General features: G+C 37.1%; 1 protein-coding gene and 1 long non-coding RNA gene across 3 annotated transcripts in view; both read right to left on the reverse strand.

Annotated features, from left to right (window-relative positions):
- The window catches only part of LOC147468461 (uncharacterized), a 4,519-nt gene extending 3,156 nt beyond the window's left edge, over nucleotides 1–1,363 (reverse strand). The window contains exon 1 of one of the 2 annotated variants that reach the window (XR_015192502.1): nucleotides 741–1,363. This is a non-coding gene — a long non-coding RNA (uncharacterized LOC147468461). Of the gene's footprint in view, nucleotides 145–740 lie in introns of those variants that run through there. The other variant, XR_015192503.1, reaches the window with a different exon arrangement.
- Nucleotides 1,364–1,658: 295 nt separating this feature from the next.
- LOC147468462 (uncharacterized) lies at nucleotides 1,659–7,646 on the reverse strand. Its single transcript, XM_086554351.1, has one exon. It carries the CDS (start codon nucleotides 7,644–7,646, stop codon nucleotides 6,033–6,035), a length of 1,614 nt encoding a protein of 537 aa, XP_086410477.1. The 3' UTR covers nucleotides 1,659–6,032.
- Nucleotides 7,647–13,473: the final 5,827 nt, after the last annotated feature.

The raw sequence follows: 13,473 nt of genomic DNA on the forward strand, positions 1-13,473 counted from the left end.
AATTGTCTAACCAGATGCCTTATGAGACGTTATGGAATTTTACCTATTTACTCTTAGCAGATCAGTGGTAGCGAGGTTTTACAGACAATTAATAAATAAATAAATAAATAAAATACATATATAAACACATACATATACACATATAGATAGACACACACGGACACACGCATGCATGCACGCACACACACACACATAAATATATATATATATATATATATATATATATATATATATATATATATATATATATATATATATATAAATGAATGAATAAATATCTATCTATCTACCTATCTACATATTATATGCATATATTTAAATATACACACATTTATATATATATATATATATATATATATATATATATATATATATATATATATATATATATATATAGATAGATAGATACACTTCATATATAGATACACTTCTTTCTCTCTCTCTCACTCCCTATTGTTTTCACTTTTACTCTCTCTCTTCTCTTTCTCATCCTCTCACTCTCTATCTACCTATTTCTTCTTCCATCTCTCTCTCTCTCTTCCCTCTTCCTCTCTCTCTCTCTGTCTTTTCCCTTTTCCTCTCTCTCTCTTTTCCCTCTTCCTCTCTCTCTCATTTCCCTCTTCCTCCCTCCCTCCAAAGTTGATGCTCGTCTTTTAGAATATCAAAGACATGACATTACATTCTACCTCTATACAGATGGACATGAGATGTATTTAATATAAAATAACACCAGTACGTACCTTCTTTGTGTTGCCACAGTGGTGATTTCGCTAAAATAGGCTTTTTCATTCCGTCCATGTCGCAGAAGAGCTCTTACCCTGATAAAGCTGTTTATTCACTTTGTCCGATTACAATGAGGAGATATATTTTTTGTTTATTATCTACATTATATACGCATATGTATTGAAATTTAATCGATTTTTAACAATTATTTTAAGATTCACGATATTTATTATTATCAAAATGCATATTAAATTATCAGAGTTAATATTCACATTTGTTTTAATAAATATATAATAATCAAAGGAACGAATTGAGACACCGTCTGTTTGGAGGGAAAAGTTTTCAGTTATTCTTTTATTTTTTATTTTTTTAGGCGTTCTCATGGCTTATTTCTTTGTTTTCTAGGTATAGAATTATCTACAGATATTGTCTCCTGGGTATAGGATTATTAACAAAATATACATTGTATTGCTGTTGAAAATAAAACAACAATAGACACGCAATGTGCTCCAGCAACCGAACTTCAGGCTAATTTTCAGGCTAGTTTTGGGCGGAGCTTAAACGATGACGTCAAAAGCGTAACGCGTCGCCGACAACCCCGAACGCCCCTCCCAGAAGTTCGAAAACATAGAACGCGTTACCTGTTTTGTACTCTACAAAAGAAGCCTTAATACACGTTCAGTCGAACCCCCTGTTTGGTTTTATACCCCTCTCACACCTGTCCTGCCTCACCACCCACACGCGTGCGCGCGTATATCCATTGAAAATATCGACCATTGCTGTTTGTTTGTTTGTTTGTACTCACCCGTTATTTATATATTTTATCTAGTTATACGATTCCCAGTTTGAGAAACTTATTCCTTTACTCCTTACATCGATCTTTTTCTTTTTTCTTGGGGTTATACTATTACCTTTTCCTCCACCAATAGAATACTTTCTTAAAAAGGCTGTCGGTAGAATTTCAAGTGGGAATTCTAAGCAACAAAGCTACGCGAGGGACTTGTTCTAAAGTGAGTAACCTTGTTTTCGATGTTATTGATTCTATAACGTCTATTACATTTATACCGGAAAAGGGACCCATGAGATTTCCCCTATCATCCCAAACAATATTAGGCTTTCCATCGAGTAATGTTATAATTGACCTTGCGTATTCCTTTTTAGTTGAAGGTAACGATACATTAATTACGAGGAGGAGGAGGGGTGGAAGTGGGAGGGGAGAGGTCTGCGACATAAGCAGGTGCAAATGATTCGACATTGGAAAATATTGATTTTTTTTTTTGCTCGAGGGTAATTGTTCTGGGTGGTGGATGGTGACGTAACTGTTTCCGCGTGGGTGGAGTTACCAGTTAGGAATTTACTAGCAATTTCTACGGGGACAATACAGAATTCTTTCATCCTATAAGACTGGAAATAAGACTCGTTGCCAGGGGTAAGATAATGGATAAAATATTACCTCCCCTTCTAGATAATAGTACACTTTTCTTTTTGTAAAGTGGTGTTTTTTTTCGAGCAATTACTCTAATATCGTTCTTGTATTTTGCGAGTTTATTGACAATAGTCGCACTAGTAGTAAGATTTTTTTTTAGAAAATTTGTGAGTATCTTCGAAATACAGTTAACCTCTTTCGTCTTTAATCCTTGTAATAACGATTTCCTAAATTTCGGGGAGGAATGGGCGAGGAGGTTTATTAACTCCTTGTTTTTAATTAAAAGAGGTTTACTACTACTCATGTCTTGATAGATCTCTAGCGTTTATCCAACTATCAAATTTCTTAGGGTATCCTCTCCAGTGTACAAAGTATTTCCTCTTCCCCTTTTCGATTCGTGATCTTAAGATGTCTACCTGATACAGTTCGGGTATGGCGGACTTTATCAACTCTTCTCTATAAAAGATACCTTCTATTGCTTCTCCCGCCAAATCCTCGAGGTAGTAGACCGGGATTGTTTGAGATGTATCTACGCGCGTAATTCGATACAACTCTTCGGTGTTATTAACTCTGTAAGTCTTGTTGAATTTAAACTGCGTACGGGAGAGAAGTTGAAGGCGTACGACATCTCCCACTGATAGATTACCACTGTTACTTTGTTTCTTCTGACCCTTATTTAAATACATTAAACGAAACTGTTTCCTAATGTCATTATACCTCTGCATACGATGAACTTCCAAAGGTGTTTTCATACCTAGTCCGCCATGAGGTGTTAAATTGTATGTTTGTACTAGGAGGGGTAGAATATCAATATATTTTAATGTGTTTTTGTGGGTTAAATATTTATATATTTTTTCCTTCATTGTCCTTATGACTCTTTCCGCCAAACTCGCTTTTATTTCCCGCGAAAAATTTGAATACAACTTTATCTTTTTCGTTGTCAGGTAATTCTTAACCGCACCATTATAAAATTCGGTTCCAAGATCGGTAAAAAGACGGGAAATACCCTTAGATGCATCAGACTCCAAGATATTTTGTAAGCCGATAAGAGTGCTTTTAGCGGATTTATCTTTCAACGTAGCTACTTGCAAATATCTACTGAAGACATCTACGCAAAATAATACGTATTTTACACTACCGTTATATCTCTTTAAGATAGAGAAATCGGCAAGATCACAAGTTAAAATAACACGCGGTTTCGGGGCTAGGATTTTCCTACGAGGAAATCGTTTTCTCGTCTGTTTATGTAAAGTATACGTACGATTTTTGTCAAGAAAGGTTTTTACATCTCTGAGGGTAATGGACGTATCTACTCTTTTAGCTGCAGAGTATGATTTTTTAATACTACCAAGACCGGAAGGATGTGATATATCATCGTATAATCTCTTGAGTGTATTGTTCATAATAAGAACACTTTTTCACACGGTGGCTCACCTACAATATGTGTACGCAATTGAAGTTGACTGGGTGTGTTCGGTGCGAGATCACACAACAGATAACCGTGAGGTTGTCTTAAAACCACTCTTTTATAAACTTCTACAAATTTCTTAGCTTCGGTCTTACCATACAATTGCCTACCCAAACACTCAATTTGATATAAATCTCTGTTCTTCATGAGGATATAATGAGAAGTATTGAGGGCGATTGTCCTTGCATATTTCCCAGGAAAAAAATATGTTCTGAGTCACCATAATTACTGATAAGTTTTTATGTCTCCCCTTGATAAAATTATTGACAACGGTGGGAGAGTTAGCCGACTCGAGGAAATTATCATCTAAAATTTGGAGAATCTGTCCTTCGGAATCGACAAAGGGTGATTGGGATTCCGTAATCGGATTTATGATATCCTCGTAAATTTCAATTTTGTCACTAAGGATGGGAATCTTTTGTAAAGGGTGTGAGGATACCCCACATATAACTATCCTATTAAATTGTTTATGATATTTTTCGACCAATTTTGTACACAGGTGTGTTTTACCAGAGTTTGTATACCCAGCAATGATAATGCGGGCCGAGTCTCTGAATAAATGCAAGTCACGTTCCGAGTAGACCTTCCCCATCCTGATGTAAAAGACGACTAAGTCGGGGAATGATATAGACACGATATTTATTTAACACGAACACGTGTGAGAAACATATCCATATATTCTAATTATTCATTTATTCATATATATATGTATATATACTTTTTTTCCACCATGTAGACATGGGACATTTATTCATTCAATTATTTATTTATTTTCCCATAATGAAGATATAGGTAGGTAAATTAAAGATTTGTATAAACAGAATAATAATTTTATTTTTGTTATTTACATACACATATAAGAAAGGTACATAGTTACTTCATAATGTTTACATATAGGAAATACATCCTCATCCACATTGCTTATTACTAATACATAACAAATTTTGATAATAATACTATGAAAAAAAAACAACAACTAAGATATAAGATAAAAAGACACGTACAACTACAATACATATATATATTAGAAGTGTTTACAATGTAATATACTAATAATCTTTTCCCTACTAACATTACTACTATTATCAATACTTGTATAGAAAATATATTCAATAAAATATGTATAGAAACACATATACATATCAATGAATAATTAATTTGCTTTATACTGTTATGTCACTCTTTTCCGTTTGCTAGAGTGGGAGAATTGTGTATTCTCTTTTCTCTTTCTCTCTTGTTTAGTACCGCATGCAAACAGTTTTTTCAAAAGTTTTCGTCTATTACCCCAAAAATCGGTATTTTCTCTTCCTCCCCTACCATCAATATCATTATTGTCATCATTATCATCATTGTCATCATTATCATCATCCTCATCATCATTACTTGAGACTTCATCAACTTCCTCCTCCTCTTCCTCCTCCTTCTCCTCCATCTGCGGCCATTCATAGTCTGGGTGGAAGTAGGCTACGGTGTTATTGTTCCCAAGGTAATAACGTTTATCATCGAAGTGACAAAGAGTATGCTTTGTCACGCGCGTAGTTGATATATGACCCTTAACGTTGCGAATCCCGTAGCATTCAATGGGTGGAGGTAAGTCTCCCATCAATGCTCGTTTAAAGGTTACATGGGTGAGGTCTTTCTGCTGGTGAATTGGAACGCCTTTACACCGTGCGATCTGATCATCATTTTTATGGAGAAGAAGCGAGTACATTTTGGGTTTCAGTACAATCGATTCTTTAATTATGGTTGCTCCAGTTTCAGATTTAAGGAAACCTAATTTTCCCTTCCGCTCGTTACTGTAACAAGGATGTAGAGGAGGGAAGTTACTGAAATCAATGTACTCGGACAATGGTCCATGTCCGAGTTCCTCGGGGAGTTCATTCACTGTATCTATACTAAAGATGAAGCTATCCGTATCCTCGTATGCGAGTCTGGCTTTATCCCCGTAGTGTTGTTTGACTACCTTATACCAGAAACGGTACATGTACATTTTTGCTAATTCCAGTATGTGAAAACCTAGATAATTGGGTTGTTTAATATTTATAACGGATTTGTTGTTAAAACATGATACTCTGTCTTCCTTGAGAGGAAATACATCCTTGAATGAAGGTTGAAAAACTAATTTTAGAAATTTCTCTGCTGTCTGAACGTAACTAACTTTCAACCCGTATTTCACTTCCGACATGAGTGACCGACCGTAAATTGCATTAGATATCAACTTGTATGCACGATTCCTTATACTGCACGTCTCATTTTTCCTAGCGTTAACGTTGCGTTCAATGAAGGGTTTCAGAAATGTGGATTGATTAAATTTGTATACAGCGTGAACGCGTTCCACTTCTAATCCTAACTCTAATAAAAGTTGTAATAATGAGAGACTGATGAGATGATCTTTCATTCCCTTACGTGTAGCCACTAGTTTAAAATTTTTGGAAGGTAGTTTATGATTAGCTGACCGCAGTATCTGCTTACTATAAGGAGAGAGTAATTTTCCCCGATATTTAGATGGGTGAGACATAAGGGGAATTCATCCGTTACTCGCGCCACGTCTGGTGAAATATCCTTGGTGTTTAGGTGTACCCAATAACCTATCTCCCCCTCCGTGTTGTGATTCATGATCCCCACCCTTAAAAATTTGTCAACCTCATCCGTATTCAGTTTCATTATACCACCCTTGGGGAGAAAGGAACACATTACGGTTGCGTAAAGACTATTAAAGTCTAAATACAATATGTGTCTCTTTAACCCATTTGGGAGTGGACGTTCGATTGTTGCCTCGAGATGTGGTGTGACACAGGTGACGAATCCTCCCCTTACATTTCGCTTAACCAAACAGTAAAAATCGGGGTCGTACGGGGAGTCGAGTGATGTACCCGTATACTTGAGAAAAGCATCATAGGAGTAAGATGAAATGGAAACGTAATGGGAGACATCGAGACCGTAGAAGTCGTAAAGTGTGTTCCTGTATTTCATGTATACGTCAGCTAGGAGACCGACATCCAAGTTACAGTAAAGCAACAAATAATCCCCCAACGATTGACAATTAGATATTTCCCACACCCGTTGAGCGTGTTGATAATCACTCTCCGATATATCGCTCTGCTTCAGAGTATTTCGAAACGCTGAGCGATTGGGGAGACACGTTTCTTGGAGTCGACTGAACGTATTTATGTAGTCGTAGCAGAAGATCTGCTTCTGACGACAAACGAAGTCTCTCGCATTATTAGGTAAATAATCCACCCTGGCGTGAGCGTAAACGGTATTGTATTTAGAGGCTATGTGACTCTCAACGAGACTTGCCAAGGAGGAATTCATTATAGCGAGGGAATCTCGAAATACGATATTACCAATTTGAACTTTAAAAAAGTTGGTTGTCGATTTGCCTAATATGTCGATGGTGTAATTACCCTCGTTTAGGTGTTCTAAAATTAAAGCACAATCAAATGACATGTGAGCGAGAGCTACGAGGTGTTTCCTTGCATTGATACACTGAAAATTGCAGCGGGGGCAGTAGGCACCAATGTAATTATTGTGAGAGCGCGAGTGGTCGTGATGTCTCTGTGGACGCTTTGTATTACTGAATTGTTCGTGACATAACTGACAATGGGTCTGTCTTAAAAACTCCTGTTCCATTTCTACCGTCATATTAATTGAGTAAGAAGGGATGGTAGTCTTTATTTCGAGCCAGTCACGCTGTAACGACCTTACGAAATGATTGACTGAGTCGAGACCGAGGTGACTTCGTTTTTTCACGACTCGTCCATCTTTACTAATAATAAGATAAGAGTAAGCGAGAGGGAAATGACGAGCAATTGTCATGGATGTATAAGGTAATTCCTCCTCCTCCTCCTCCTCTTCTCCTCTCGGTCTAATACCCGTCTCAAAATCGAAGAAAGCGAGATGAGAGGGTGGATAAGTATAACCGTAATTTTTGAATTTGAGAACCTCACCTTGAGTTGGGAATTTTAATGTCTGAGTTTGTTCACAATCACAAATGTGTGATTTCTTTGATTTTATGGACTCTGACATTATAGAGAAGCAAATAAAGCATAGATAATGTCCTGGTGGTATAGGTTTTCTTCGAGTGAGGTTTACAAAGTAAGTCTCGAAATCTTTAATGAGAGCTATGTGTTCACCCCCGAGAAGAAGAAGATGAATAATTTCATGATAACGAGTCGTTCCCTTTCTAGCAAGAGAGAGTAGATATTTCCCTTTCCCACCCTTAACTGAGTTATCTTGTTGTAGGGCAGTGTTTCCCAAACCCATGGTCGCGACCCAAATAAGGGTCGCGAGGGTTTTTCTGAGGGTCGCGGACGGTCTCCGAAAAAAACATAATTATGATATTACATTACGTTACATACGATTATTTATCGATTTATTGTATTTTAATTTTATCGTCACTTGATTCCCAGTCATTGTGGGATCTCTTCTCCTTTATTATAATCTCTAGCTGTTATAACCGTAAATAATGTGGTGTAAGCTACATATTGTATCGATGTATTATTCATCTTTATATTAAAAACTTGTAATTAACAAATTGATTTATTGTTTTCTTCTTTCCAGGTCTGAACCAGGCCTGCAAGTCCTCGCCAATGAATCTATGAAGGAAAATAAATTGAAGCGTCATCTGCACTCAGTTCATCCAAAGTTTGTTGAAAAACCACTGAGTTACTGGAAGGACAAGGAAGAACAAACAAAACGAAGTCGGATTGATGCTCCCTCGAGTACGGCTTTTTCTCTGGAGAAAGCTTCTTTGGCGTCCTTTGAAGTGGCATGGATAATTGCAAGATGCAAAAAGCCTCATAACATTGGAGAGGAGCTGGTAAAGCCAGCAGCAGTGGCAATGGTAAAGACTATTGGTGGAGCAGATATTGCCAAGAAGGTTGAATCGGTACCACTTTCCGACAATAGCATTAAACGTAGAATTGATCTCATTTCAGAAGATATTTTGGCTCAACTGATTGTGGCACTGAAAAAAGCAGGAACATTTTCTTTGCAGACGGATGAGTCTGTGGATATTGCAGGTAACCCTCAACTGATGGTTTTTGTAAGGTACAAGGGAGAAGATGACATTCAGGAAGAATTTCTCTTCTGTAATGCCCTGTCAACTACCACCACTGGAGAAGACATCTTTAATATGATGAACAATTTTTTAAAGAAACATGATCTAAACTGGTTGAATTGTTTGGCAGTGTGCACCGATGGAGCTCTATCAATGATGGGAAGTCGTCTGGGCTTTGTTACTCGCATTAAAGCAGAAAACCCTGATGTCATAATAATTCACTGTTTTTTACATCGAGAAAACCTTGCTTCTCATCGCTTGCAACCAGACCTCCATGCAGTTTTAAATGATGCCATCCAAATTGTGAATTTTGTCAAGGCTAGGGCTTTAAACTCACGTATTTTCCATAAAATGTGTGAAGAGATGGGATCACATCACCAAGACTTGCTGTTCCACTCTGATGTCCGTTGGCTATCTCGGGGAAAGATTCTTGGAAGAGTTATTGAACTAAAAACTGAAATTGAAATATTTCTGCGTGAGAAAAAGCATGCACTTGCAGACTGCTTTAAAAACGTTGCTTGGCTGGCAAAGCTTGCTTATTTGGGCGACATCTTCATGCACCTGAATGAACTGAATTCAGACATGCAGGGCCGAAATCATACGATGGTGGACATTGGTGAAAAAATTGTCTCATTCAAGAAAAAAATTGCTCTTTGGAGAGAAAAGTTGGCCAGAGGAAAAACTGCAGCCTTTCCAGAACTAAGTGCTGTGCTGGAAGATTCATCAGAAATATCCCTTGTTGACATCAAAAATATTTTTGAAGATCATCTGAAGAACCTTCAAGAAGAAATGGACAGGTATTTTCCAGAAAATGTCGACCTCAAGAAGCATAGCTGGATCAGGAATGTTTTCAGTGTGAACGTCAGTGAAGTTGGTGAGGATATCCCAGGGTTTCAAGAGGAACTTATAGACCTCCAGGAAAATCAAGTGCAGAAACAACACTTTGAAAACCTCCAGTATTCAAAATTTTGGACCCAACTCAAGGATAAGCCCATTCTGACTCGGGAGGCTGAAAAAGCTCTTCTCCCTTTTCCAACAACATATCTCTGTGAACAAGGGTTTTCAAGCCTTGTTACGATCAAGACTAAAGCAAGGAACCGCTTGGATCCCCAGCATGACTTGCGTTGTGCTCTAACAATCAACATAAAGCCCAACTTAGAGGATCTCACTCACAAAATGAAGCAGTTCCACGGTAGCCACTGAGAAAACATTTTTCAATTGCTCCTATTTAAAGTTGATTGAAAATCATTGTGTTAGTAATATAAATTTACTCAATAAAACTATATACAATTATAAATAAGTGTAACATATCAAAATTATTGGTGACTAGCACTACATGTACGTACACTCATTTAGGGTCGCCGGGCCAGGCCAAGATTGTATTTAGGGTCACGACCAAAAAAGTTTGGGAACCACTGTTGTAGGGTATAGATATATAACGATACCTTGTTAAGCCTTTCGAGTTTCCCCAAATCCTCCCACTTTATTGGCAGAGAGACACCAATAAAGTCTACGTGTCTATGACATATTTTTTTTGACTCAACCGACTTAAGAATATTATCCCAGGATGTTTTTTCCTTTACTTTATGTATTCTATAACCCGCAATGCATTGAATAACACAGGACATATTTTTACTTTTGGGGTTAAATATATTTTTACTGCCACGGACACCCGCTGGGTATGGTACAAACGACCCTAACCTTTGCTGAAGCATGTGATGAGTTACATTAATATGTAAACCCCTAACCTTATGAATAATGAAACCGGACCCTTCGAGTTCATTTGTCATGGTCTCGAGTCTACGATGGAGATGCTCAATCCATCTCTCAAGCAGATTGAAAATTTCATCAACGGTGATGACTTGTGCCCTGAATCCTACCCAGAAATCCTGGTAAGTGTCTTCACCTAGTGTTGAAGATTTCACTAAAGTAATTTGCATTTGACCAAAGACTTTCATGGAGGTTAACTGACGTCTTGGATTGATGAATGCTTTATAAAGTTCTTGGATAAAAAAGTGTTTATATTTTCTTAGATAATCTAGTGGATCTCTAGTAACACTAGGCGGGACGTTATATACATATTTGTTGTAATACCCTCTAAAGGCAGATTTTTGACTCACCAGGTTTGGGTTTATGACATTGTCGTCATCATCATTATTTCTATTTTCTTCACGATTATCTTCTGTTATTTGTTGTTGTTGATAGCCGATTGGTCCTGGTTGTGGTGACGTGATCGTCGTTGATGTTGATGCTGATGTCTTACCCTCGTATATCCATTTCTTTCCTCTGAGAGAGAGAGATATCGAATCAGAATTAGTATTTAAAATACAATTATTACTGATAACCTCGATATAAAATAACAATATGATGAAGGTAATAATATTAGTAAATATTATTATACTCACGTTGATATAGTTGTTGTTGATGTTGTTGTTGTTGACGTGGGTGATAACCACTTGGTCCAGCTTGTGGTGAAGGTGATTGTTGTCTTTCATTTACAGTATCATCTGTTTCACCTGTGAGTAATATTGTAAGAGAATCATCATGTAATTAGAGAAGGGAGAAGATACTAATGTTACTACTAATTATTATTATTATAATACCAGCATTACTCTTCTTTATTATTACTACTATATATTAAGATACTTATACGAAGAATGACATTAATTACAACACTTACCATTTCCGATGTTTTTGTCTTCATTATTGTGAGGGGAGGTCATTTTGACAACTCACACGAACGCACTTTAAGTAAGTTCTGAACTCGTCGAATGTTCCAGAAAGCTCTCTTCGATGCTGTTTTTATAGTACTGTAATGATCATTATTATCATTCGTCGCCATATATGGGAATGTTGCTGATGTCCTTTAGATCGAAACTCCCATAGGTTACTAACAGTAATGTGTTCACTTTGTGTTGATATTCTTTCACTCTTAATCCAAGGACGCTACATTTACTTCTGTTGAAAATGAACTGTAGATTGTTACTGTTCCATGACATGATTAACTCCTCCCCCGCGTTCTCGTTTTTTCCCTTTTACTCTCAATGTCAGTCGACTCTGACCGTGCGTATAGGTATGTGTGTGAGTGTGTGCGTACGTAACGTGTAGCAACCCTTTATCGATCGGAATGATTCTGCAGAAACATGTTACAGACGTAAGCAATCGATTGTCCTCGTTTTTTCCCTTTTACTCTCAATGTCAGTCGACTCTGACCGTGCGTATAGGTATGTGTGTGAGTGTGTGCGTACGTAACGTGTAGCAACCCTTTATCGATCGGAATGATTCTGCAGAAACATGTTACAGACGTAAGCAATCGATTGATTGCGACATACCTGTACGAACATGTTACCCATGAGAAAACATACTGTGTCCATTTGATACACATGAGTCATTATTTATTTTTCTCCTTATATTTTTTAATGGGGCTATAACACCTTTAATTATAATAATACTATTTGATAATGTACACCTTAATTTGATTAAGTTTATTTACTATTTTAGTTCCATTTTAAATTATCCTTACCTTTCGACACTTTAAGACATTATAGAAACACTTTATACCCATGTACGTATATACCCCTACCCAGAGCCTTGATACCCCCACGAATATACCCAAAGATTAAAATTAGAGGAAAAAAAAAAGAATATTACATACCCCTACCCCTCAAAAGAAAAAAAAAGAAAAGAAAATGACATACCCCTACCCAATATCCAAGGAAAAATCAATAATAAACATACCACAACCCCATTACCCCCCCCCACCTCCCCGGAAAAAAAATCAATAATATTAAAAACCCCCCCCCCCCCCCCCGAAAATAAAAATCAATAAAAAAATCAAAAATATTACATAACCCCCCGAAAAATAAAAATCAATGAAAAAAATCAATAATATTACCCCCCCCCCAAAAAAAAAAAAATCAATACTCACCGAAATATCAATCCCCCCCCCCCCCCCGGAAAAAATCAATACTTAGTAACGGGAAATGGCCTGTTCTATCCTACTCCCGTACATTCTCCTCTCCAACCTTTTAACATTTGTTTCCTGTACATTCTCCTCTCCAACCTTTTATCATTTCTTTCCCATACATTCTCTTCCCCAACCTTTTAGCATTTCTTTCCCCACACATTCTCCTCCCCAACCTTTCAACATTTCTTTCCCCACACATTCTCCTCTCCAACCTTTTAACATTTTCATTTCGGTTTTCATCACTACTTTTCTTCATCTAGGTAAATTCGTGAGGATTAAACATAATAAAGATAATGTTTATTTTTTACATCTGATTACAAGTAAAAAGAAATCCGAAATTGCATGACCTCAAAAGAAATCCAGGAAAATTTACGCAATATCTTAATTCCACATATATGGCATGGGCGACAGAGCCAAGCATTTTAGCAGGATTGATATTTTTATTTCCCCACACATTCTCCTCTCCAACCTTTTAACATTTGTTTCCCACACATTCTCCTCTCCAACCTTTTAACATTTGTTTCCCACACATTCTCCTCCCCAACCTTTTAACATTTGTTTCCCACACATTCTCCTCCCCAACCTTTTAACATTTGTTTCCCACACATTCTCCTCTCCAACCTTTTAGCATTTGTTTCCCCACACATTCTCCTCTCCAACCTTTTAACATTTGTTTCGCACACATTCTCCTCCCCAACCTTTTAACATTTGTTTCCCCACACATTCTCCTCTCCAACCTTTTAACATTTGTTTCGCATACATTCTCCTCCCGAACCTTTTAACATTTGTTTCCCATACATTCTCCTCCGCAACCTTTTAACATTTGT

This window comes from Penaeus japonicus, unplaced genomic scaffold, assembly GCF_977035675.1.
Source record: "Penaeus japonicus unplaced genomic scaffold, GWHDUDI00000001_assembly GWHDUDI00000029, whole genome shotgun sequence".
Lineage (NCBI taxonomy): Eukaryota > Metazoa > Arthropoda > Malacostraca > Decapoda > Penaeidae > Penaeus > Penaeus japonicus.